This window comes from Podarcis melisellensis (assembly GCF_964234715.1).
Source record: "Podarcis melisellensis genome assembly, chromosome: 2".
Classification (NCBI taxonomy): Eukaryota; Metazoa; Chordata; class Lepidosauria; order Squamata; family Lacertidae; genus Podarcis; species Podarcis melisellensis.
The window spans coordinates 60,264,300-60,288,582 of record NC_138529.1 but is presented as its reverse complement, the minus strand read 5'-3'; the positions used below and the strand labels follow the sequence as shown (position 1 = coordinate 60,288,582).

At 44.8% G+C, this 24,283-nt stretch overlaps 1 protein-coding gene across 2 annotated transcripts in view; it reads left to right on the top strand.

The window, feature by feature from the left end:
* The first annotated feature begins 558 nt into the window (after window positions 1-558).
* Window positions 559-24,283, top strand: part of ADAMTS2 (ADAM metallopeptidase with thrombospondin type 1 motif 2) — a 204,244-nt gene continuing 180,519 nt past the window's right edge. The window contains exons 1-2 of one of the 2 annotated variants that reach the window (XM_081900570.1): window positions 559-704; window positions 1,787-2,148. In XM_081900570.1, the coding sequence (XP_081756696.1) occupies window positions 590-704; window positions 1,787-2,148 (477 nt within the window). In that variant the 5' untranslated portion in view covers window positions 559-589. Of the gene's footprint in view, window positions 705-1,656; window positions 1,691-1,786; window positions 2,149-24,283 lie in introns of those variants that run through there. The other variant, XM_081900571.1, reaches the window with a different exon arrangement.

Genomic DNA, 24,283 nt, shown 5'->3' with positions numbered 1-24,283 from the left:
TCTCCCTTTCTTTTGGTGCAATCCCTCCTGTGCGTTCTCTCCTCCGAGCAGCAGAGCCAGGGTTTTGTTGGCTTGGGCGGGGAATGGTCAGGATCCCGCAGGAACCGCCTCTAAGCCGTGGCGGAGAAAAGTGTCCCGTAACGGGAAGCGGCTGCAGACTTTGGTCCCAGCGGGCGCCGGGAGCCACGAGGCTCCAAGCAAAGGGCAGAGCTGCTGCGCCCGACGCCGACGTCGCCACCACCGCCTCCCCGGAGCCAGGCCAGGCGAGGCTGGGCTGTGCAGCAGAAGCGGCGGCGGCGGCGGCGGCGGCAGCAGCAGCGCCTCTGTCAATCAGGCGGACTTCCCTCCCGCACGCCGCGCGCTTCCCAGCCAGCCGCCTGCTGGTGTCTCTGCTGCCTTCGGCGGGGAGAGCGGCCGCTCAGCGAGCGCTGGAGAAGAGCAGGAGGAGGGCGGATGCGCCAGGGCGAGCGCCGGCAGGGCTGAGGGTTCCCCGCCGCGGGCAAGAGGGCGGCGCCGGCTGCCCTCCAATGTGGCCGGAGCCCCCTGCAGGGCACTTTCGGCAGCCTCCCCAGGCTGCGCGACGCCTGCGATGGGTCCTCCGGGCGGGATCGCCGCGCTCCTCGCCGCCGCCGCCTACTGCTGCTGCTGCTGCTCGTGGGCGCTCCTTCTGGCCCCGGGGGCCCCGCAGAGTCCCGGGCAGGGAGGTAAGTGCTGCGGGGGCCCAGCCCCGGGGAGAGCCGCCGCCACCTCCTGGTCCGGGTCTTCCCGGCTGGGGTGCTCTCTCGCTCTCGCTCAACTTTCCCCTCCTTTCCGCCAGCCAGACTTCTCTGCGCCACGCGGACCGAAGGGCTCGGAGGGGGTTCTTCGCGCCGCCACGTGGGGCTGGCTACTTTTGGAGTGCTGTCCCGTGGGGCGCGGGGTGGGAGAAGAAATCGCTTTTTGGATCGCGCTAGATCTCTTGAGAGAGGGACGCGGGACGGGGAGAGTTTCCCGCTGAAGTGGGAACCTCGAATGAACTCTGTTTACAGTCGGGCGCATATGGCAAGATCCGAGCTGAGCGTGTCAATTCTTGGAATTCCATGTGCGGAATAAAACACCTGGCAGAGCCTTAAGTTTTCTTCCCTGCTGTTGTTTAAATTAAAGTAGGAGAGGGGGAACTGGGTCAAGCGGTTGACATGGATTTTTTAAAATAATAATAATAATAATAATAATAATAATAATAATAATAATAATAATAACCCTTTCCATTGTGACTGCTAACCACAAGCTTTTAAGCTTCGTTCAGTTGTCAGCCGCATCGGGATTGGGGAGGAAATTAAGCATGTCAAAGTTTTAAAGTTGATGTGACAGTAAACTTTCTGCCTTTGGAAAGCCTCACTCAGGGCATCTCTCTCTCTTGGCAGCCCTAGCTGAAAAACGGAATTGCTGGAGAGAGACTGTTCTGATCTCTTTTTGAGAGACGTGTCTTCCCCAAGTGGAGGGTGGGAGCATCCTTGATGCCTGACCATCTCTGAATGGGGATGTCTGCAAGATGGGCTGTGTTGCTAAAACAGCTGGAGAGATGATGCCGGGTGCCTGCCTCGCCCTGTTCTCTGAAATTCCCTCTGCTCTGTGTTAGCCCTGTAGTTGAATGAACATTGATGGTGCCTGACACATTAAGAAAGGGAAGGGATGCCCGCTTCAGGCAATGGTGGGATGCAGCGCAGTGATCTCAAGGAGGGGAAACTCAGCGTGACATTAATTATTACTCATTATTTACACATGCTCTCTCTTTCCCTCTCCCTAGATTACCTTCTGGGAGATCTAGAAGAATACAGTCTTGTCATCCCAACTAGCACAGACTCGGAGGGCAGGTTCCTCTCCAATGTCGTATCGGGAGCAGCAAAGAGGCGCTTTCGAAGGGACACAAGGGCTTCTCTGCACAAAGCTGCAAGCGAGCCAATTTTTTACAATGTCACTGTTTTTGGAAGAGAATTTCACTTTAGACTGAGACCAAACTCTAGGCTGGTGGCTCCTGGGGCAACTGTTGAATGGCAGGAGGATTCCAACCTCACTTACGTTGAACCTCTCCATGGGAATTGCTTCTATGTTGGGGATATCACCGACTTGCCTAATGCTTCTGTGGCGATAAGCAATTGTGATGGGCTGGTAAGATGCTTTGTTGTTTATGTAGCTAAGAGGATGAATGACTTTCTTTCTTTCTTTCTTATGTGGAAGGTGTGGATCTTCTGCCTTCCAAAAAAATAAAAATAAATCACACCTCAGTTGTTATATTAATTGTGAAATCAAATAAAGGAAATGTTCCCTGACATGAACTAGGGTGTGATGAAGCAGAAAGCTCACTTTATAGGTAGCGGAGGAGCCAGTTCACTCTGAACTGACACGTAACTGCTGTGACAAATCACTAATTATCAACAGGAAACTCTAGATAGCCCTCCTGAAGCTTCTCAGCACATCTAAAACAGTGACCTGATGCCGTCATCTGCACATTTTCCATATTTGCAATATTCTCTGCCATTTTCAATTTAGCAGTGGCCATGGAAGTGTGTGTGTTTAAAAGACAAGATAATAAGGCTGAAAGACAGGCTCTGAGGTAAATTGATTGGGGTTTTTTTGTATTTGGAAATGAAATTTGTTCAGAGGTTGGGGTCAGGTCTTTATTCTTTTGGAAGGTGTCTTCCTCATGACAGTTCTCCTATCTGTCTACTCAGTCATGGGAAATCCAGAAGGAACTGGTTTTATGGACTTCCTATGCTTCTGCACCTTATATGGTGATTCTATGTATTTGAGGAGCTGTTTATTTGTACATATATAGTCAGAAGTAAATTCCAGTTTTCCATTCCTTAGCCAATGTGGCAAGGCCAAACTGTGTGTCTTAAGCTATATTTTTTAAAACTCAGTTGTTACGCAGAGCAGAGTTTGCTTAGTTTAACTTTGGGGAATGAACTTCTAATTACATCCAGTATCATCTTGTTTATATTGTTTGAGAGAGAAAAGAGGCTTCCTATTGTACAGCTGGTACTACTTATATGATAAATGGATTTAAGCCTAGATCATGACCTTCCTGTGCTGTCTCAATTCTGTTCAGAATCTGATTAAAAAGAAAGAGGCATGGGGTGGAGATGTGGCTGTCAACTTTTGTGGGTATTGAGGATGGGTGTGTGTTCCTGTACTCTTATTAGCAGCTTAGGCCACAAGGCATTTAGCAGATAAAACGTTTAATACCATTTCAACTCCTGCACCATTCCTGCATCCCATGGCGGAAAACTCTTGGCATTGCTGGGTGGAGGTCACCCTAATCGACTTGGGCTCTCCAGTAAGACAAGTCTATTGGACAAGTTTATCCTCCTACCCATTTAACCTCCTTCATGATGGAATTATGAACCAGTAGTATAAGAACACCTAATCAGTGGTGTTTTCAGCGCAAAAGCCGGGGGGGGGGGGCGGCAGGGGCAGCAAAAGAGAAAGGTATGCTTTTCTTTCTATATCTTAGAATGCACTTGAGCCACTTTTTGTTATTCAGATGATGGTCTGGAGATGGCAAGTGTTTTTCTGGCTCCTCAGACATAGATTCCATAGCAAAGTTGATGCCACCAACTTGTAAAGCCCCACAGTTATGGAGCACATGCAGCCAGACACGGCATTCTACACATCCCTGGGTGGCTCCCCTGTGCCTTCCCTCATCCCATTAGCTGGAACTGATGGGAGTTGTAGTTCAACAACATTTGGGGTCAAGGGTTGAGCGCTCCTGATGTACAGGTATGCACTTTTAAAATTACATATATGTAATTCATAAAATAAAAAAGAGATGCAGTACTGAGTAATATGTAATATAGATATATGGTACGGATGATTGAGTGGAATTCAAAATAGTGCTAAGTGAGGTATTTGTGTGCGGAACAAAGTCTCTCATGCAACAAGACTTTTCCATCCTCTTCTCGCCCTGTGTACACCATAACCTGTTCCCCAACTCTCCAGGGCAGGGGGCACGGGAGGAGGACGCTCCATTGCACAAGTGTGCCTCGTTTCATGCAAAACTTAGTTGAATCCCACTGATTGTATGCAACGTGAAAACAGCTTTCTCTTTCCTTATGCATGAAATGATAGCATAGTTTTTATGTCTCCTTAAAAAAATATATTAAAGGGTTGAAATTGTTGCATCCATATTCAGTCTTTGATCCTTGATCTAGGATAGATCCCCCCCATTTTTTTAATTAATTTTCCAAATTTATAACAAATAGGACACACAAATAAAGAGAAAAAACAACAACATTACAATACTAAAAAAGAAAACAACAAAAACTAACATATAAATACCTAATACTTTAAAGCCAAATTTAAATTTCATTATTAACTGACTTCCTCAAATCCCTCCTTACTGAATTTCATTGAAACACTTTTTAACAGCTTTCCAATATCCTCTTTCTAATCAAATTAACGCCTTTAGTTAACAATGTTCTTCTCTTTTCATAATTATCCAAATCCATAGTATTTTACAATTAATTCTTACTCTAGTCCTAGGCCCATTTGGTACTTTCAGATAATTTCTACTTATCGTATGTTACAATATTTAGCTAAATAATCTTTAAATTTCTTCCACTCTTCTTGGTACTCCTCTTCTTTCTGATCGCGGATTCTTCCAGTCGGGTCGGCTAGCTCCAAAAAGTCTAACATCTTCACCTGCCATTCTTCTACTGTTGGTATTTCTTGTGATTTCCAATTTTTAGCCAATAAAAGTCTTGCCGCTGTAGTGGCATACAAAAACAATCTAACATCTTTTTTGGGCAATTCCAATCCTATAACTCCAAGCAGAAGATCTAGGATAGATTTTGACTACGGGTGTCTAACCCATGGTTTACAGGCTGCATACAGCCCCACAAGACACCTGAAAATGGGTCCTTTATATGTCTCAGGTACCAAAGTAACTTGGCTGCCACAGATGCTCTGTGCCTAGGCTTGGGCCAGGTGGTTCTCCTGCACTGGGTGCTGAGTCAAGGAGGTGCTAATAATAATAATAATAACAACCACTTATCTTTATACAGGTACATGTAATCAAGTGCCAAAAGGAATTATTGTGAAAATAAGAAATGTTTTTTGGGGGGTGGAGGGATCATTTTGTTCTTGCTCAGGACGCCATATTACTGCTTTAAACGTTACAAGAGTGCAGGGGGATGAAACCGTGGAAAATCACTTCCCATAGTGCTCCTCTAATGGTGAAAGAACGCCAGAGCCCAAACCACAATTACTTGAAAATATGTTTAGTTTCTTCTTAGTAATGTCAGTTAAAAGCTAGTTGGCTGCCTGCTTGCTGAGCTTGTTCCTCAGATAGGACTCACTATTTGTCTCAGGTTGTGAGAATAACCACCTGGTTATTTGCATGCTCCTCTCCAAAGCTGTTTGCAGTCACTATAAGATCCCGCCAAATCCATAAGGAGGGAAGTGAGAGGGTGTGGCTAATAAAATCTGCCACTGCAAAGCCTGCCTGAAATTTCCCGGAGCTCTCCATTCTCAACCATTGCACATTGCGGACTTAACTATTCAGTAGACTTCCTTCCTGCTAATACTTTATGTACGTGCTTCCCTTAAAGCTTCTGTGGCAGCTGTAGCCATCTTCAGGTGTTATGGGAAGAGAGACGTTACTGTGTGAGATGGAGCAGCAGGGACAAGCATGTTAGCTCCCAGGGACGCGGACTTATAAAAAATATTGGGGGGGGCCCGGGAAAGCTCATGAATAATAAATAAGCTCATGAATATGCAAATAAAGTGGCACCGCCTCCTCGTGAGCGAATAGGGGAGAGCGTGCTGCGCCTATTAATCAGCTCCAAAGGAAATTGGGTGGAGCTTTTGCTCGGGAGGGAGGGCAGGAGGCATGCAGCCCGCCCCTCCCTGTGCATTTTGGGCTGGGGGAGGGGCGGCGATGGCGCTCTGCTGGAGGGGCGCCTGAGATTATTGGGGGGGCTCTGCCCCCCCAAACGAATTTTTGAGGGGGCTCGGGCCCCCTCAAGCCCCATGGAGTCGGCGCCTATGTTAGCTCCTCTGCCACCCTGGTTTCCATCGCCTTCTGTGAGCTGGAAGGTGGCTGACTGTGCTGGGGAGCCTCTTGTATCCGCAGAGGCTCCTTATGCATTTTAGAACCTGACTTTCCAGGGTACCAGAATGGGTGAGGAGCCTCCATGGATACAAGAGGTTCCTTGCTGTTGAGAGTCCCCTTCCAGCTCATGGAGGGTGATGAAAATGTGGACAGAGGGGTGTGTGGAGCTAGCAAATTCTTCTCTGCTGTCCTCCCTTGTGGCAATTTCCCTGAGGAAGTTTAAAGCTCTATGGGATTTTAGATTCACACAAGGATGAATTGAAATACCATAATAGATTTGCGGTGTCAGACACCTGGATTTACCTTTCTCTTGCTTTGTAGCAATATTTTTAGGCTTTGTCTTTGCAGTTAGGGAGTATTTGCGAAAGGTCACCTTGTCCCATTTCTAATGCAGTTTTGAAACTGGCCTGTTTCATAATAATGGGATGAAAAAAATCACAAAGCTCTTCCTCTTGTCCAACATCAGGATTCTTCATGATAACCCCTCTCCATGCCATACATTTTAAAGCAGCAGCTGGATGATCACATAAGACTATTTCCTGCATCGGTAGGCAATTGGAATACATGGCTGTGGGAGGTCCCTTCAGGTTCTATGATTGCATGAGAAATGGCAGCCCTTGTGAATTAATTCAAAACCACAACATTATCATCTTACCTGCTTCCACCAGTAAGAAACCAGTAGCAGTATTTCAAATAAATGAATGGATACATAATTCGATCCCTAAAGGTAAAGGTAAAGGGACCCCTGACCGTTAGGTCCAGTCACGGACGACTCTGGGGTTGCTGTTCTCATCTTGCTTTATTGGCCGAGGGAGAATGCTAAATGTGAATTGGAATAATTCAGAGATAGTTTGACAATTCCCAATCAAATTGGCCATCTTTAAAATGTGTGTTGGATTTGGACCTTACCTATGGCAGTATTGAGAGACAAAAGTAAAGCTGATTAAGGTTGTAGCTCTGAAAGCCATTTGCTTAAAAGTGATTCCATTGAAATCGATTCAACTTCTTGCAGATGGTTTGTAATGTAAAGCTAGGCAAAAATTATATGAATTTCAGACTTTTTAATTAGTGAGTTTGGTCATGGTCATTTTATTTCAGCAGTGAGGATTTGCATATTGGTTGTTCTGAAGGCTCTTGCTCTTAGTTCTGCATCATCCTGCTTTTTTGAATTGGTCTTAGGTTTTTAAACCTCATACCTTGGGCTTGGTGTCTGGTTCTGTCAGCAAAATCTCTAATATGCTTACTCAGAAGTAAGTCCCATTGAGCTCAAATGCTGTGTAATAATTACAATAGACTCTTAGAAGCACATCTGAGTCTCTTGCAGTATTTGTGTTGTGTGGTTGTTATTAATGCAGGAGAGAAGAAGTTAGTGCAGTAGGACATTCTAACCAACTTTAGTTTTACAATTATGTTCTAGCCTCTCACCGTGAAATGTTCATAATGGGAGGAAATGGCTTAAATGCCCAAACTGTCCTGATCAGATGCTGATATCTAAACATTGGAAATTATTATTATTTAATAAATTTGTATACCGCCCTATAGCTGCAGGCCTCAGGGAGGTTCACAAGGTAAATGGGTAATTTGGGAGCCATGACTTGACTGAAAAATGTGTTTGCTGGAAATGTTGTTTCTGTTACTGGTTTCAGACAGTTAGGTTTTGTTGAGATGAGAATGGGAAAGTGTAAGGTCATCTGTATTTGTGCCTGGTGTCAGTGCCCAGCACACGGGGGCATTTTCCAGGGCTCACGTGCCCTAGCATGTCCCATCGGGGTGACACTTTGTCTGGACAGTCCCAGTGCTCTGTGCCCTTTGGTTACCCTGCAGCTGTGAGCCTTCACTGCATGTAAGTGGGCTTGTTCTTGCCCAATAGCAGCTCTGCTGCCTAGTCATCTCACAAGAGGGGAGGGGAGGCTTGCAGCTGCAGCAGAGTCACTGCTGGACGGCCCAAATGGCAGTGGGTGCTGGAACAGGTGCTGGGGGCAGGGGTGGGGCAGCATCCATCAAGGGCAACCTGCCCAGCCCCTAGCCCCACCCCAAAATCTAGAGCCGGGCTTGTACCCTCCAGTTATTATTTGTGGGAAATCATTCTTGCTGTGACTGAGATCAAAACTAGATTTAAAAACAATGATTGTGATGGTTCGAATCAGTGCTTTAAAAAAAATATGTTTAGAGGTACTCTCATTTTCCTACTCATATTGAAATACCGCCCCTGAATGAGGCCAAACTTAGATCCACAAAATGTTTAGGGGTATGCATACCCCTGTGTCCCCCCAGAAAAAAGCACTGGCTAGAATCATAGGACTGTAAAGTTTTGAGGGACTACAAGGGTCATCTAGCCCAGTGTTCCCCAACCTTGGGCCTCCAGCTGTTTTTGGACTACAATTCCCATCATCCTTGACCACTGGTCTTGCTAGCGAGGGATGATGGGAGTTGTAGTCCAAAAACAGCTGGAGGCCCAAGGTTGGGGAACACTGATCTAGCCCAACCCCCGGCAATGCAAGAATCTTTTGTTCAATACAAACCTGCAAAATCACAGCATGATAGGAGGGCTGGGGAGGGGAGGAAATTCTTCCTAAGCTACAGGGTTAAAAGATGCTATCCCGCTCATTTATGGAATAGAAGACTGATAAGACATTGACAGATAATTTCAAAACAAACAAAGCTCATTCCAACTGGCTGAATTAAGAGTACTGTAAGTTGCTGTCAGAGGGACGCAGGTGGCGCTGTGGGTTAAAGCCTCAGCGCCTAGGACTTGCCGATCGAAAGGTCGGCGGTTCGAATCCCTGCGGCGGGGTGCGCTCCCGCTGCTCGGTCCCAGCGCCTGCCAACCTAGCAGTTCGAAAGCACCTCCGGGTGCAAGTAGATAAATAGGGACCGCTTACCAGCAGGAAGGTAAACGGCGTTTCCGTGTGCGGCTCTGGCTCGCCAGAGCAGCGATGTCACGCTGGCCACGTGACCCGGAAGTGTCTCCGGACAGCGCTGGCCCCTGGCCTCTTAAGTGAGATGGGCGCACAACCCCAGAGTCTGTCAAGACTGGCCCGTACAGGCAGGAGTACCTTTACCTTTACCTTTTTAAGTTGCTGTCAAAACTGTCCTCTAGTGGGATCTGTTGAATGTGTGTTTGAAACACATTCCGTGTAACATCTAGTTTGAACCTGGTACTCAATGTCACAATGCCACCATCGTATTTGCCTCACAACTTACCTGGCAGCTGTCTTTGCAGTCTAACCTAATCTCCCTGCAGCAAACACGTAGCAGGTGAAAATGTGACATGTGGGCCTATGCGGGATACTAGCAGCCAGTCAGGAGACTCCCTGGTATGTGTTCTTAGATGTTTAGGGCTGCCTTTCATGAGAACATACATATTGGCTGAGAAGGAAAGACTGGCCTAAGGGCTGTAGCTCAGTGGTAGAGCATTTGCCTTGCATGCAGAAGGTCTCAGGTTCAGCTCCCAGCATTTCCAGGTACCACTGGGAGAGACTCCCTGTCTGAACCCCTAGAAATCCACTGCTACTCAGTATGTGGATATCCTGAACCCAGGCATATCCATAGGTAAGTCCTGAGAATGCACACAGTCCCACAGGTAATACTAGAGAGTAGTCAGATAACCCAAATGGCAAAATAGCACTCCTGGTCTAATACAACGAGCAATGTCCCAAGTCAATCTGCCAGGTCAGGTTCCGCCACTGCAGAAGATCCAGGGTTGGAACACCTGGGGTTAGTTCTGAAGTCACAGTTCCCAAAGCAGCCAAGCTGTGGTCCATCAACAGAAAAAAGCCTTGCTTCCCTTTCATCCTTCCCAAACTTGATTGATGCACCTGAGTTCACTCCAGCTGAGCAGCTGTACCTCTCCCCTTGACGAAGCATGTGATCCTCAGCTGCCCTGAGCTAATCTAGCTGAGTGACCACAACCTCCTCCCACACCTAAAGAGTCCCATGATCTCCACCTGTTTCTGTGTTCCCTTGCCTGCCTCAGTCTCCTGAAGGAGTGCACTTCTTGTTGCTTCCAGTGCCTCAGAGCCTGCTGTGTCCTTGGAGACGTGGGCACCTCTGGTTCTGGTGATGTGTCTCTTTCCCCTAGCTCCTGTGAACTGCCTGCAGCTCCCTTGATTTTGTCCAGTGTCCTGTGAGTACCTCCTAAGTCCCCAACCTCCCCTCCCCTATATTCAGCTTGTCCTGGTATGTACCAGTTGTGGCTAGGCCCCTCGCCAGGATCCTCCTCCGCTTCCTCAGTGTGTTGCCCGGTCATGACCATGAACAATACAGAAGATAGGAGCCAACGCCTAGGAGCAAGGGGGTCCAGTAGAGGAAGCCAGGTCCCCCCAAAGTTTATGGGCACTGCCACTCAAATGGTGTGCTTGCACCATGTCATGTGATCAATTATGGAGGTGGGGCTTACTCCCCCCCCCAAATGTTATGTTCAAGTTTGCACCCCTGATACTGAACTATATAAACCAATAGTCTGACTCACAGGCAGCTTCCTAGCTGTGGCAGACAGGATTTCTGTACAAAGGTGGCGAGTGAGACCAAGCGAGCTCCTTTTTATAAAAGTAGGAAAAAACACACTCCAAAATAATCCCTAAAAGATATTTGAGGAAAGCCAATTCTGTGGCTGCTTTCCCAGATGCTAATTTGCCTAGGAATGCCTGGTACAGCAGTAGTGCTATTTAAGCTTCCTTAATAGTAGTGACCGCAGTACAAGGCACATCTTGGTGAGTTAATGACCATCAGTGCCTTCCAGCCAGTCATTAATATCGAGGAAGGAGCTTGTGCTCTGACTGCGACTGCTTGAGGCCTGTGTGCCCAGTGACCTAACAAAGCCCTTTGCATGTGCGCTGCGCTTGCATGCATCTTCCCAGGGCAAAGAGAGACACCACAACGGAAAGGTCAAAAGGGAAGGGAAGGAAGCGAAGACTAGATGAGTTTCTGAACAGCATGATTTTGTAGGTAGGTGGGAATAGCATAGGCTATTAGCCAAGGTCATCAGGGGAGCTATGTTTGCGGTTATCCATAGAGACCTTGGAAGAATCTGCCTTATACCAGGTCAGGCTTATTTGGTTAGCTCAGTCTTGTTCAGCCTGATTGGCAGCAACTCTTTGGACACGGAGGCAATAAAGAGGATCTTTCACTGGTTACCAGCTGCTTACTGGTTGTTTTTTTAAATTAAGGAAAATGACAGATGGCTGGGATCAAACATGGAACCTACTGCATGCAAAACATTTAGTCTACCAAAGACTTGAAACTTTCCCTTGCCAGAAGCTTGGAATGAGTGGCAGGAAACCCAGTGTTACTTCCTTTCACTCTTGAATAATTCCTTTTTCTCTTTGCCACTGGAGACGTGATGTTTTCACAAATGGATATCGTTGGGCTGCTTTGATGAGACCTTTCTGAACTTGACTGGAAAATATCCAACAAATCTGTTTTGATGTTTCCCCCAACCCTCTGGAGTAGGTTTGGGGGCAACATGGGGGCACACGTGGAGAGGAGTGGGAGGGAAAGATCTGTTGTACAGGTAGAAGTCCTTGTGTTAGTGGAACTACCACTTAGGATGCTGTGTTCCAGAATAGCTGGGTGACCACTTGATTCTGCACCCTCCGCCACCTTTTCTTTCTCCTGTAAACATGCACCCAGATTCCTGCCTGCATGATGCTGGCAGTGGAAGAGGAGCCATTTGAATGTGCAACTGGCCATACGAAGGAAGTGAGGCTTGTTACTTGAGAGTTTGCAACACACCAGAAAGGCCAGGCATAGGCAGACTCGGCCCTCCAGATGTTTTGGGACTACAACTCCCATCATCCCTAGCCAACAGGACCAGTGGTCAGGGATGATGGGAGTTGTAGTCCCAAAACATCTGGAGGGCCGAGTTTGCCTATGCCTGAGAAAGGCCATGGGAGTGCCTGCTGTTGGACACAAGCTTCAAGTGCTTGCAAATGCCGTCAGCATTGTAAGATAAACAGCAATGCAGAGAATTCTTAGGAGCATTTTTCCTTTGCAGTTCAAGCAATGTGACTCTTGCTTTTGACTTCTCCCACCTTATAAGCAGTGACCTCAAATCTAATATTGCATAGGTTTTGCCATTAATTGTGGGTGGGCGAGTGAGGGGAGCATGTCCAATTTAGATAACATTTTTATTGGATCAGAAAACATCAGTATAAATCAAACATCTTGTTTATCTGTACTACATTTCTTTCAATTTGAGGTGTATTTGGGTGAATAAAAGTGCACATTCCCCGTCTACATTACGGTGCAACTAGTCATGAATAATTCTATGTCACTAGAACTGGGTTTGGATGTACATATAAGTAACAGCATACATGGCTAACGTGAGTCTTTGGTTGCAAGAAAAGCATTGGGTTAAATATATATGCATTTTAAATAGAGACTGTGAAAATAAAGATACGTTACACACCCTTTCTAAAGTGTATGAAAGCTCTTGATGAAGACCAGGCAACAGTTTCTGTCTGCACTGTCTTCTTCAGAAATGTCAAGCATCTTCTGCTATCTTGTTTGTTTAATTTTGCTTTTCGGTCTTGCTATCTTGAGTTGCGTACAGCAAAATTGTGGTCAGGAGGATAATAGGATATTATCCTAGGCTAGTCATGTTCTCATCGTGGTTTAATAGATGTGCACTACAAATGATTCCATTCGTTTTGTCTGCATCGGTGAATTTTCAGCATCTTCATAGTCAGCGCACACACTTCAAGGCCTTATTATTACAACCCGGCAGCTCACATTTGCATTAAGCTGAAGTTTGCCTTGTACCCATTACATCTTTCATGGCATTTATTCACGGTAAAAAAAATGAAGAAGAGGAGGCAGGTTTTCTTTTTAGTTCTGTTGTGTTAGTATGAAAAAGGGCACCACCTCTTTGGTGTTGTAGCAAATTAAACTAGACAATGGGAAACATGTAGACACGGTTTGCAAAAAACGGCATTTCATTGCTTTCTAAACGGCTGTTTGTCATTCTAAATGGGGTCACAGCCTCAGTTATGTGATCACCAGTGGCTCCTAGAATACTGAGAAGGACGAAAAATAGACAAACAAAACAACTTAGATCTTCCTGGAGGGTGGGCACGTGTTCTACTTTACAAAGGACAGTCCTCTGCTCAAAAAAGTCCTGTATTGAAGAGCAGCATGGTCTAAGACAGGCATGTCCAAAGTCCATTTCGGGGGCCTAATCTGGCCAGCCGGTTGGTTTAATTAGGCCCCTGTGGCCCTTTTTCGGGGGTAAATCCTAAAAAAAAACTCCGACAACTTCAATCATAAGAAGTGCTCAACAACTTCAACCCTAAAAAAAGGTCAACAACTGTGGTTGGCCCTTTGGTTGGCCCTCACAGCCCTTCACTTCATCAAATCTCGCCCTCTTTGAAAAGTTTGGACACCACTGGTCTAAGTCCATGCTATGATAAAGAAGGGCAGCCCAGCCACAGAAGGACTGAACAGACATACCACTGGTGTAGTGATTGCAGTAGAGGCAGTCCCTTTCCCAGGACTTTAGGAGTTTAGAGATGATTCCTGGTGTGAGGGGGCGGCAGAGCTGGCCCAAGGCATTTTGGTCCTTGAGGTGAACCACAAAATAGGGCTTGCTAATTAATGAAGTCACTAAGCCATGTCTTGTGTCAAGGTGTTGAACCCAAACTTATTACATGGCACCAGAAATAGAGACCACAGGGCTTCTGAGGCAATGTGCCACTTTCTTCTGCCTTGGGGCAACTGACTTCTATGGGCAAGAAGGGTCCCACCCAAAGACCCGTGGCCTCTTCTCAATTTAGCAGCAGAAGCACCAGCTTCTATTTAAATTATGGCCATTATTTCTGAATTTACATCTATTATTTCTGAATTTACATCTATATGTATAAATCAACATATGCAATCTGTGTCTTTTTTGTGGTGGTGGTGATGATGATGCACACTTTGCCACCTTGTTCTTGAGGCTGCAGAGAAAATTCTGGAATATAACTCTTAATTGTCTGCCTTTATGCCTCTTAATGTATATGTGTATGTGCTATTATTTGTTTGTTTCTTGATGGCACTATGCACCTTTTCTTTCCAGCTGACATGCCAGTGTCAAATACTAATGGAAAACACAACCAAAGTTCAGATTTCATCATAATGTAGCATTCTGGTTAGATCTCTTTGTGATGCTTGAGGGTGATAGGCTTTGCTCCTTTTTGCTGTAGTGGGTGGGCCAGCTGGCGGCGGCCCCAAAAAAGGGAAGCTTAGGTTTGAAGGATGGCAGCTCTATTTTATATAAAACAAGCAGTCAGGGGTATGTTTTGGAGTCTAGTATGTCTGCAGATTATGAATGGTGGCTATTATCATGCAGCATTCTTTCTTTGCCTGTGGGTTCATAGAATTGTAGTCAGAAGGGACCCTAAGTACCATCCTGCCCACAGCCATCCCTGGGTAGGCTTGAACCACCAACCTTCAGGTTAACATCCAGACGCATTAACTCACTGTGCCACCAGAGGCTCCTCTAGAAGTGGAGTTCTGACACAGACCACCACAGGTTCTGGTCCCAGACCAGCACTCAGCAGAGGCAACTGCTCTCCTAACACCAGCAATGTTGCAGCTTACCTGGGTAGGGCAGGACTAGGCAGGGCAGCATGGATGCACTGGCATGAGTGCTGGATTGGTTCTGCAGGTACATCCGTACAGCCACAACCTTGCCACCCTGGCCTGCCCCATCTGTGTCCAGGGAAGCTGCAGTGATGCAGGTTTTGGGAGGACAGCTCCGTTCCATCTCACCAGATGCTACTGGATTAGCTGGTATTATTGTGATGGTTGTTATTGTTATTAATTTTATTATTTGCACCCCGCCATCTGACAGGGTTGCCTCAGTCACTCTGGGCGGCTTCCAACAAAATATAAAAACACAGTGAGATATCAAACAATTAGAACTTCCCTATACAGGGTTGCCTTCAGGTGTCTTCTAAAAGTCGCATAGTTGTTTATCTCCTTGACATCTGATGGTAAATAGCTTCCTTAAAAAAAAAAATTAAGACCAACGTTCAGGAACTTTCTTGTAGCAAACCTGCTTTGCTCTTCTACAAAACACACAAGACAGAGGACAAATGACGGCCACACTCAGTGGGGCTACTGCACTAGGCAAGTATCAGATGGGAAAGTTTTGTTATAGACCCTTCAGATACAGTCCGTATCCCAAAACAACTGTAGAGGCACCTGCTAAAAAACGAAGCTGGCCTGTTTCCAGAATCAAGTCTTCAGGCTAGCTGGCCTCCACATTTTGATCCACCAGGTATACTGAACCTGCTACCTTCCCAGCATCTTGATTACATAAGCGCAAGCTGACAAAACAGAGCAGCTATTCAACAGAAGTTCAGACTTTTGCTGGCATACATTATCCTTTGGAGGAAAATATCCTGTTATTGCTGTCAAGTCGTAACTTTTCTTGTTGTGTGCTCTGAATGCATCATATTCCCACTAGCTTTTCATCTGAGAATGGGATGGAATAATTTCCTGCATCAAACAGGTGGACACCATCTGGACGGAATGTTCTAAGGCAATCGTAGCTCATATCTTAGCGTCACACAGTAAAGCCTCTGGATAAAATGGAGGTATTTGCTTCTTCGATGACTTTTCCGTTGTGCCCTATTGCTATGGTGATCACAAACCTGTTTAGCTCCTAAGCCATGCAGGAGGTAATTTTCTGTCCAAAGTTGTTGAAGCTACCAGTACGCCTTATGGCCTCTTGTAACTTTTCTGCATATTACACAAAGTATATGCTCATATCCTCTCTGTACTTTCATTCCCTCTAAGCGCTTACTATAGTAACTCATTTAGACAAAATCATAATTACCTCAGCAGGCAAGTAAAACATCTAGTTTGTGAAATGTTGGCTTCAGTCCTCAAACTGCTACCGTTCCAAACAGATTGCTGTTTTTACTGTATGCACATGCTTTCTACCCTTTGTGAGGTAGTGATTTTTTCTGCAATGCTATCATTTCCTTAGTTGTATTCCACCTTTGAGTTCCCTGCTTATTTTTTTCTCTGTGAGCAGCTGCCATCTGTTCAGTGCCTCAGAGAAATAACGGGATTCTTCTTTGCAGGACTGCAGGGAGGTAACTGAGGGGTGTTAGTGACAGCCCTCTGGCTTTCAGACCATGTGCCAGGGGCATTGCTAGGAACTCAAAAGGGCTCTCAGGACACAGGCCGACAATACAAATTTCATAGATTTATTGAGTGCCTGAAGAGGGTGGGTGGGCAGGAATCTCACCAGTGCCGCACTTTGCTGTGCAAGGTTTTTTTTAAAAAAATAAATGTTTATTTAGCACCACCCCAGTTCCCTGACACCCAGTTTCTGTTGCATCAATGAAGCTATTAGCCCCAGTATCCCCTGTCGCCTGTAATGTTGTCTCCCACCCCCTCAGGATTTAGTTTAAAGCTCTTCTGGTCAGGTTCATGAGAACCTAATAGCTACAGCCACCTGCACTTGATAATACCAGGCAAAGGAAAACCTGCAGTTGACCAGGATTCTTTGGGGGAAACTATGATTGTTTAAAGTGGTATGATACTGCTTTAAATATATAGTGCAGATGGGGCCTCAGTTAGAGCCAGAAATACCTGGAGGCTGTGTCATTACTTTGATGCAGAGACCTACTACTTTCCTTTCCAGTATATCTTACCTGACTGCCCCCACCAGACACTGCGTTGTCCTATTTTGATGATTAAAGAATGCCCCTCCTGGAAATGAAAGGTTAAATCTTCGTTTGCATTAAATGGATCTCCTGCCTTAGAAATAAAAACAATGGCCTTTTAAGAGCTGCTTCACTCAAAAGCTGACAGTTCAAGAGAATTTAGTCTAACATGGATGTATTCAAAAATCCCTTTACTCTTCTCACTAGGAGGGCATGGATTATTCACAACAGTGCTTGTTTCTTAAAAAGATACATGTCAAAGATTTGGCAGCTTCTGCCCAATGCATCTTCTTACAAAGAATATGTGACATTGCCTCCCCTCCAGTTCTTTTTATCTTTCTCCCTCCCGTATAATGATACTGAGTCTTTCTTGTTCTCACATTGCAGAGCTGTCTCCAGGCTACCCAGGTGCAAAACCAGGCCTGTGAGCCAGACCATGTAGCGTAGCAGAGCAGATACTGTGGACGGGAAGACAGACAGTTATTCAAATAGTCAGACTCAATGTAGTTCACCGAGTAGCCCCACTATTTAAACCACTGGCATCAACTCCAGGGGGCCCTGGGCACCCACAGTTTTTTCACTATGGGTGCCCAGCCTCTGCCCGCTGCTGCTGCCCTCTGTCTTACCTCCAGCCTTACCCCAGTGCCAGGGTATCTGCTGCGGGACCTCTGTTGGGGTCCACCGTGGCTGCAGACATTCACCCACACTCTGCTGCCCCGTCCCACTGCTGCTGCAGAAGAACAGAAGTCGTGCAGGAGGGCAGCCGTGCTGTGCCATGTGTGTGATGTGATGATGTCACATTGTCTGGGGCCCAAGCTGGTGTCTCTGATCTATACTACCTGCTAAGTTATATTCAGAGCAGGTCACTGAAATCAATGGACTTGGATGCAACTTGAGTCCATTGATTTACTCTGAGTCATAGAATGGACCTCATTCCCTTCTGGGCAGTGTTTGAGGGGCCATATGGTCACGGTGGGCAGAGGCAAAAGTAGGAAGTGAAATGAATGAAATTTTGCTTTTGTGCGGTACACTAGTTTAGACACAGACTTACACACTCCATGAAGGAAAGGGAGAGTCATTAAGAGTGTTCAATGGCACATTCCAGCTAGGAAAAGCAGTTGGTGAGGGTATGAAACAAGGTGGGAGACTGGTGTGGCTTGAGAAGGCAGCGTGGCTTGGGAAGAGTCTCAAGGCATCTAGGGCCACATTTGGCCCCTGAGTCTGAGATTCTCCACCTCTGGCTTAGTCAGATACCATCCGCCAAATCTCAGCTTAACTATCTTTGCAGGGTTGATGGTAAGATAAAAAGAGAGAAAGTAGATGATTGTAAAGAGAAAGTAACATTTCAAAGACATTCAGATTAAAGCACAGAGCCTGTGCTTGCACAAATCTTTTCCTGTTTTTTATATTTAATGTTCTCCTATGATTTAAAAACAAGGATGATCTATTATGACAAATAAATGCTCTTTTTTTTGCTTCTAGTCAGCTAAAAAGGTTTCATGGGAGAACATTATTACATAAGACTTGTATCCTGATCATTCAGCCTGATAAAATAAAAACTTGAATCTTTATGCAGATGATAAAGACTGTGCCCATAAAATCCCCATGGCTGATAAGATTCCCTCAGATTTCCCTGCTTAATTATACTTTATTCCCCTTTGTAGTGTTGACTCCGCCACTTCTTAGCGCAGCTCCCAAAGCAGCTTAACATTTGCCACACACAGATAGACCTGCTAACCCTGTTGTTTATAAACATGTTACCTTGTGAGATAATGAGCTGCTTATGCGAACTGCTGAGAGCGCTCCACACTGCCATATAAATGTTAAGTACTATTACTTTATTATTACTTTCACACATTGTGACGCTGGCACCTCATTAGTGCAAATCAGGCGCTCCTGATACCAACTCCCTGAAAAACAAACTTAGGGCAAGATGTTGACAGTGAACCACCCTAGATGTTTTTGAGAGCAATATTAATTGCCCAGCTGTTATCTTGTTCCTTGCTTACTGGATCCATGTATTACTATAAGGACCCGGCAAATGTTTAGTTAATCTAGCTCAAACCAGTTTGAGGGTTATTTTGAGCGATTAAAGGGGGGGGGGAGACTGTGGCTTTCAGCTATTGCACCAATTTATTGTTGATGAGAGAATATGAGCAAATTTACTTTTCAGAGCACCTAATAATGATAGTTGTTGGTGCTTTCCAACGAATTAAACCAAATGACCAGGAAATAATTTCATTTCATTTGTATGCTGCTTTTCCAGAAAAAGATCATGCTCAAAGCAGCTTACAACAAAGAAGCAGGGATGCATTTCAGACAAACACTACAAAAACAAATCCATATTAACACAGTAATGATTTCATAGCATAGCAAAGCCATAACAATAACATCGGAAAACAACAGCAAATATAGTAATGTACAAAAAAAATACCACATTGTGTGTTCCGAGCTTCTTCCACTTGTTCCCACTGTAACAGGCCGCTACTAAGTACAGCTTAAGCACCTAGATTTTAAGGGATGTATATGCCTGCACACACACACCTCCACCTGTTAATAGTTTGACTGCAATGCATCTCTTGTCAGAGGAATATCTGGCAATAGGATGCTGGTCTGCATGCCGGATTTTATCCTTATATATTTAAATAATTCTGAAAAAAGGCAAAACAGTAGAGAGCACCAGCTATTCTGCTGGTATAAATAGGTGTGTGTGCAAGTGTTACCTTCTGTGGGATTTCCCTCTGCTTGAAAGAGCAGAGACTGTGGGCCAGAATGAGGTTAAAAAAAATCCAAACACATCTGGGCAGCCAGACAGAAAGCTATAATTTGAACCAGAAATCTGAAACACTTTTCTGCACAATGTTTAGCTGCGTGACTGTTGGGTACTGTTAAGTGTGTTCAATCTCAAAGGGCTTTTTAAAGATGGTTGTTTAATGCAGCAGTTTCAATAAATGTATATTGTGAGGAAATGTGTATTTTGAGCTGCAGTGTCATTCTTATTAATGACTAGCAAGATGCTCACCAAATGGGCATGTGTAATAAATAGGGTCATGAAAAATGGGCGAGTGAGTGCCAGCCTCTGCATCCCTTCTCTGATCTTAAATAGCTATGCCTCACCTTTGTTTGCCATGTCCCCTGCTTTTCATAATTTCCCCCATAAGTGTCATGCATCTTTCTCCTCTCCTGTGCTTTCCTAAGTCATTTTTGTGGGATTTCCAGTCAAAATCACAAATGCATGATTGCTAGACAGACACCTGAGGAGCTGACACACAAAGAGTCCCTGATTCAATATACAGTGGTACCTCAGGTTAAGTACTTAATTTGTTCCGGAGGTCCGTTCTTAACCTGAAACTATTCTTAACCTGAAGCACCACTTTAGCTAATGGGGCCTCCTGCTGCCGCCGCGCCGCCGGAGCACAATTTCTGTTCTTATCCTGAATCAAAGTTCTTAACCTAAAGCACTATTTCTGGGTTAGTGGAGTCTGTAACCTGAAGCGTATGTAACCCGAGGTACCACTGTAGAAGGGACTGTATGAGGTCACTTTCATAATACTTTGGCGAGTATTTCTAATGAGGGAGATAATCCTATGTACTACTTTCCTGCGTAAGTGCTCTCTCTTTCTCTACAAGCCAGCGATGTGAGCAGATGTACCTGCCTGGGCTCTGCCTGAGTTTCCATTTTGGAAACTAATTTTGTATTTTGTAACTAAGGAGAGCCAGTGTGGTATAGTGGTTAAGAGTGGTAGACTCGTAATCTGGTGAACCGGGTTCGCATCCCCACTCCTCCACATGCAGCTGCTGGGTGACCTTGGGCCAGTCACACTTCTCTGAAGTCTCTCAGCCTCACTCACCTCACAGAGTGTTTGTTGTGGGAGAGGAAGGGAAAGGAGAATGTTAGCCACTTTGAGACTCCTTAGGGTAGTGATAAAGTGGGATATCAAATCCAAACTCTTCTTCTAAGCAGCATTTTTACATCAATGTTACAAAGTATTAGCTGCCTGCATTTAATGTAAGTAAACCTTTTTATTCTTACAAATACGTGTGGTTTATTCTTAGCAACAGAGACAAATGGGGAAAGGTCAACAGACCCAAAATAAACGGATAAAAGGTATAATTGCCTAATTTCTAGCTTCCAGGAAACAGCAGAAGTTCACAAATGTTTTCACTCTGTGATGAAGTGCTCAACAGCCTGTTTACTATCATATTTCTCCCACACACGTGTGGCAGGAGGTTTAAATTTTAATTTACAAATTTAATCCTCAACTGCTATTTGCATTTTAAGGGCTGCTACCATTGGCTGCCATGGAGGCTTTCCATAGAAATGCAAATAGCAGCTTCAGATGCGATTTTTGTCAGGACTGTGATGGGGACAGAATGAAAGAGAGAAACATCTGAGCCCTTTCAGTCCACAATCTCAAGGCTTGACAAGCTTCCCCATGGCTACTATTTTCCTAACAAAAGTATGCAGGTTAAGTGCATTCACACAATTAATGCCATGTCTGGTTTGTCCTATAATTTCCTTCTTTCCTTCCAGACCTATTAAGATGTGGCTGAAATCTCTGGTAAATTCATTTCAGCCCCCCCCCCAACCCTTCACTCTTGTGAAAAAGACCATTATTTTTGTTGTAGATACTTGGTATTATAATTTGAAAAGACTAGGTATTGCATTTTTACCCACCTGTTCATCCAACGAGCTCAAGGCAGCATACATGGTTCTTCCTGCTACCCTTTAATCCTTAACTACAAATGATACCTGGCTCAAGGTAACGCAGCAATCTTCAAGGCAGACTGGAGATTTGAACCCAGGTCATAGTCTGAGATTCTGGCTGCTACATCACATGGGTGCTTAATTTATGAATGTCCATTTATTTAAGAATAATGTTTGATAGCGTGAAGCCTTGATACCCTCAGAATGTTCTTTCTCATTGGAAGCTCTGATCAAGGACTTCCATTTATGCAACAGGGCTTTCCCCCTTTCCCACCCTCTAGCAGCCCCAATGAGCTGAGAAGGGGCAGTCAGGAGGATTGTTCCATCTGGCAAATGTAAATGTTTGCGGGGACAGAATGTTCAACATGGCACTTCGTTGAATTCCTTCCATATTTTCCTATGCAACTCACTCTCTCACACACATGATTAAAGCTTTATGGAAATGTGGCTGCTTATGTAAAGTGAGAAGTCTAAAACGTCTTTAAAATGGTGCACACAGCTTAATTAGGATGGGGCAAAATGTGGATTTAGATACTTCACAAAATATTCTAGAGCAACACAGTGATTAATTTGTTGGACTTCGCAATATCTGTTTGAAAAGCATACATTCAAGTAGCATTTTATTTCAGAAGCACAGAATGGGCAATATCTTCTCATTTGCAGACTGTAGCAATGGCTATAGACTAAGCCAGTTCAAAATGGTAACTGTGAATTTGGGGAACACAGTGGGTTTGATTGTTTCTGTAGGCATGAGCACCTGCATCAAGTTTATGTCCTAATGGTCAGCCTGGGCCAGCTCTGCAAGACTGGTATCTTTACTATGCAAGCAGGGAAAAATAATTTATGGAGCTGTCCTTCTTTGCAATTTTTGAACTCTTCTATTGAATTGCCTTTAACATTGCGTAACATGTCAGCTCCTCCCAATTCACACTCATTGATGGCTACTTTTACACCATATTAAGCAGATTTCTCCATGCATATCGTGGCTCCCAGCATTTCCCCCATGTGTTTATAGAAATGCCTTTCCCTTTCAAACACTATCATATTCTCAATGTGGCATGCACTGTATATGCCGAAAGCACATTATCATAAAATGGAGGAAGCAGTCCTGAGAATCTGGTCTATGTGGATGCTGTTGAACCAATCTCAGGGGCAAATGGTTCACAGGAAATGCATGCATGCCCATAGGCAGTCTGTATCAGTGGAGAGTAAAGAAACAGTAGTACCAGGCACCATATTTGGTGGATTGAGGAGAGAGATGGAATTCTCAGAATCCCTTGCTGTCCTTGCCTCAAATGGGAAACAGTGCAGCTCCAGCTGCAAACTGCATATTCCTAAATTACATGTTTTGCACCTCCGTTGGTATTTTCGGTGATGGTCTGTTTTTGCACAGACTTCATGGGGCCAGAACACAGTCTGTAAGGCTGTTTTAATGCTTTAACTCTGAATGTGCAATGTAGTTAAGACCATACTTTACCCTGAAAAACTTTTTTTTTATAATCATGTGTGCTTAGTCTGTTTGGAAATATTTTGATAGATTAATTTACTGAGAGAAATGGGCTTCTGGCAAAATCAAAGTTTTCCATGATAAGCAACCCTGATTCTATTTGTTGGCAGGACAAATGACCAACACAATTATTGCATGAAACAGAATCTGCACTTCTTATATTTGGAAATGTTTGGGGTTTTGCCTGACCCTGAAATTTATATCTTGTTTATGCCTTGTAGTAGGTGAGGTCTGGTAAAACAAAATGCTTTGGGAAGTAATGCAGAGGACCAGGGTCTATATAAATACTGAGAGTCAGTGATAGTTTCAGCAAAAAAAACAACAACTTTGCAATATATAATGGGAAAAGGGGGCTGCTTGTGCGTAAGCGTTTAAGTCCTCCAAACTTCACATCAGTTCCTAAACTTTCCCAGTTCGAGGAGCCATGGGTGCGTGGCTACCTCAATCGCTGGCAGAATCCGTCAGTGGGCGTTTCCGGAATTTACTCCAACATAAGAGTTCCTTGACGGAAACTCTTCTTCTGGATTCTCTGCGTGACAGTTTCCTCCGCGGAGTGGGCGTCCCCAGCGGAGGTCCTGAGCCCTCCCCACTATTCTCACTGGAAACATCTTGGAGCCCTTCCTCCGATTGAGTTTCTGCAGGAACTCTCCCTCTCCCCCTACTGGTTCCTTCCTCCGCATCTGAGGCTCTCCTAGCCTCCTTGAGCCCTTCCACCACCTGACTCTCCGATGGCAGTTCCCTGACACAATATAACCACAGAGTTAATTTTTGTATTTGAGGCTTTAATTGTTTTGGTTTTTTTTAAATTAAAAACCCATCAGGTATAGAAGATTCACACTCTTGAAATGTGATGTACAGCTGGGATAGCTCAGGTGGTTAAAGCCAACTGATAATGCCAGGGTTTGATCCCTGTATGGGACAGCTGCATTGCAGGGGGTTGAGCTAGATGATCCTCAGGGACCCTTCCAACGCTCCAATTCTAGGATTCTAAGAAACCAAGTGGTAAGGCATGTCAGGTTGTGGAGGAGGCTGCACACTTGAATCCTTCCTATAGAAAACAAACACACTAACCTTCCTTTGTACAAAAGCAGTACATTGGAATGACTAGGCTGAACATGCTAGTTTTCTACATAGTAAGAAAAAAATGCATAATAGTCTTTTGTATTTTTATTTTGTATTTTTTGCTCTTTTTGTTTGATTCTCATCAAAGTCAACCTCCCAACTACAACGGGGTATGTTTACAATACAGGTAAAGTGTCAACTCTTGATTCTCTTGCACGTTTAATATGGTCAGTTAGTAAATGCAGCTATCTATTGGG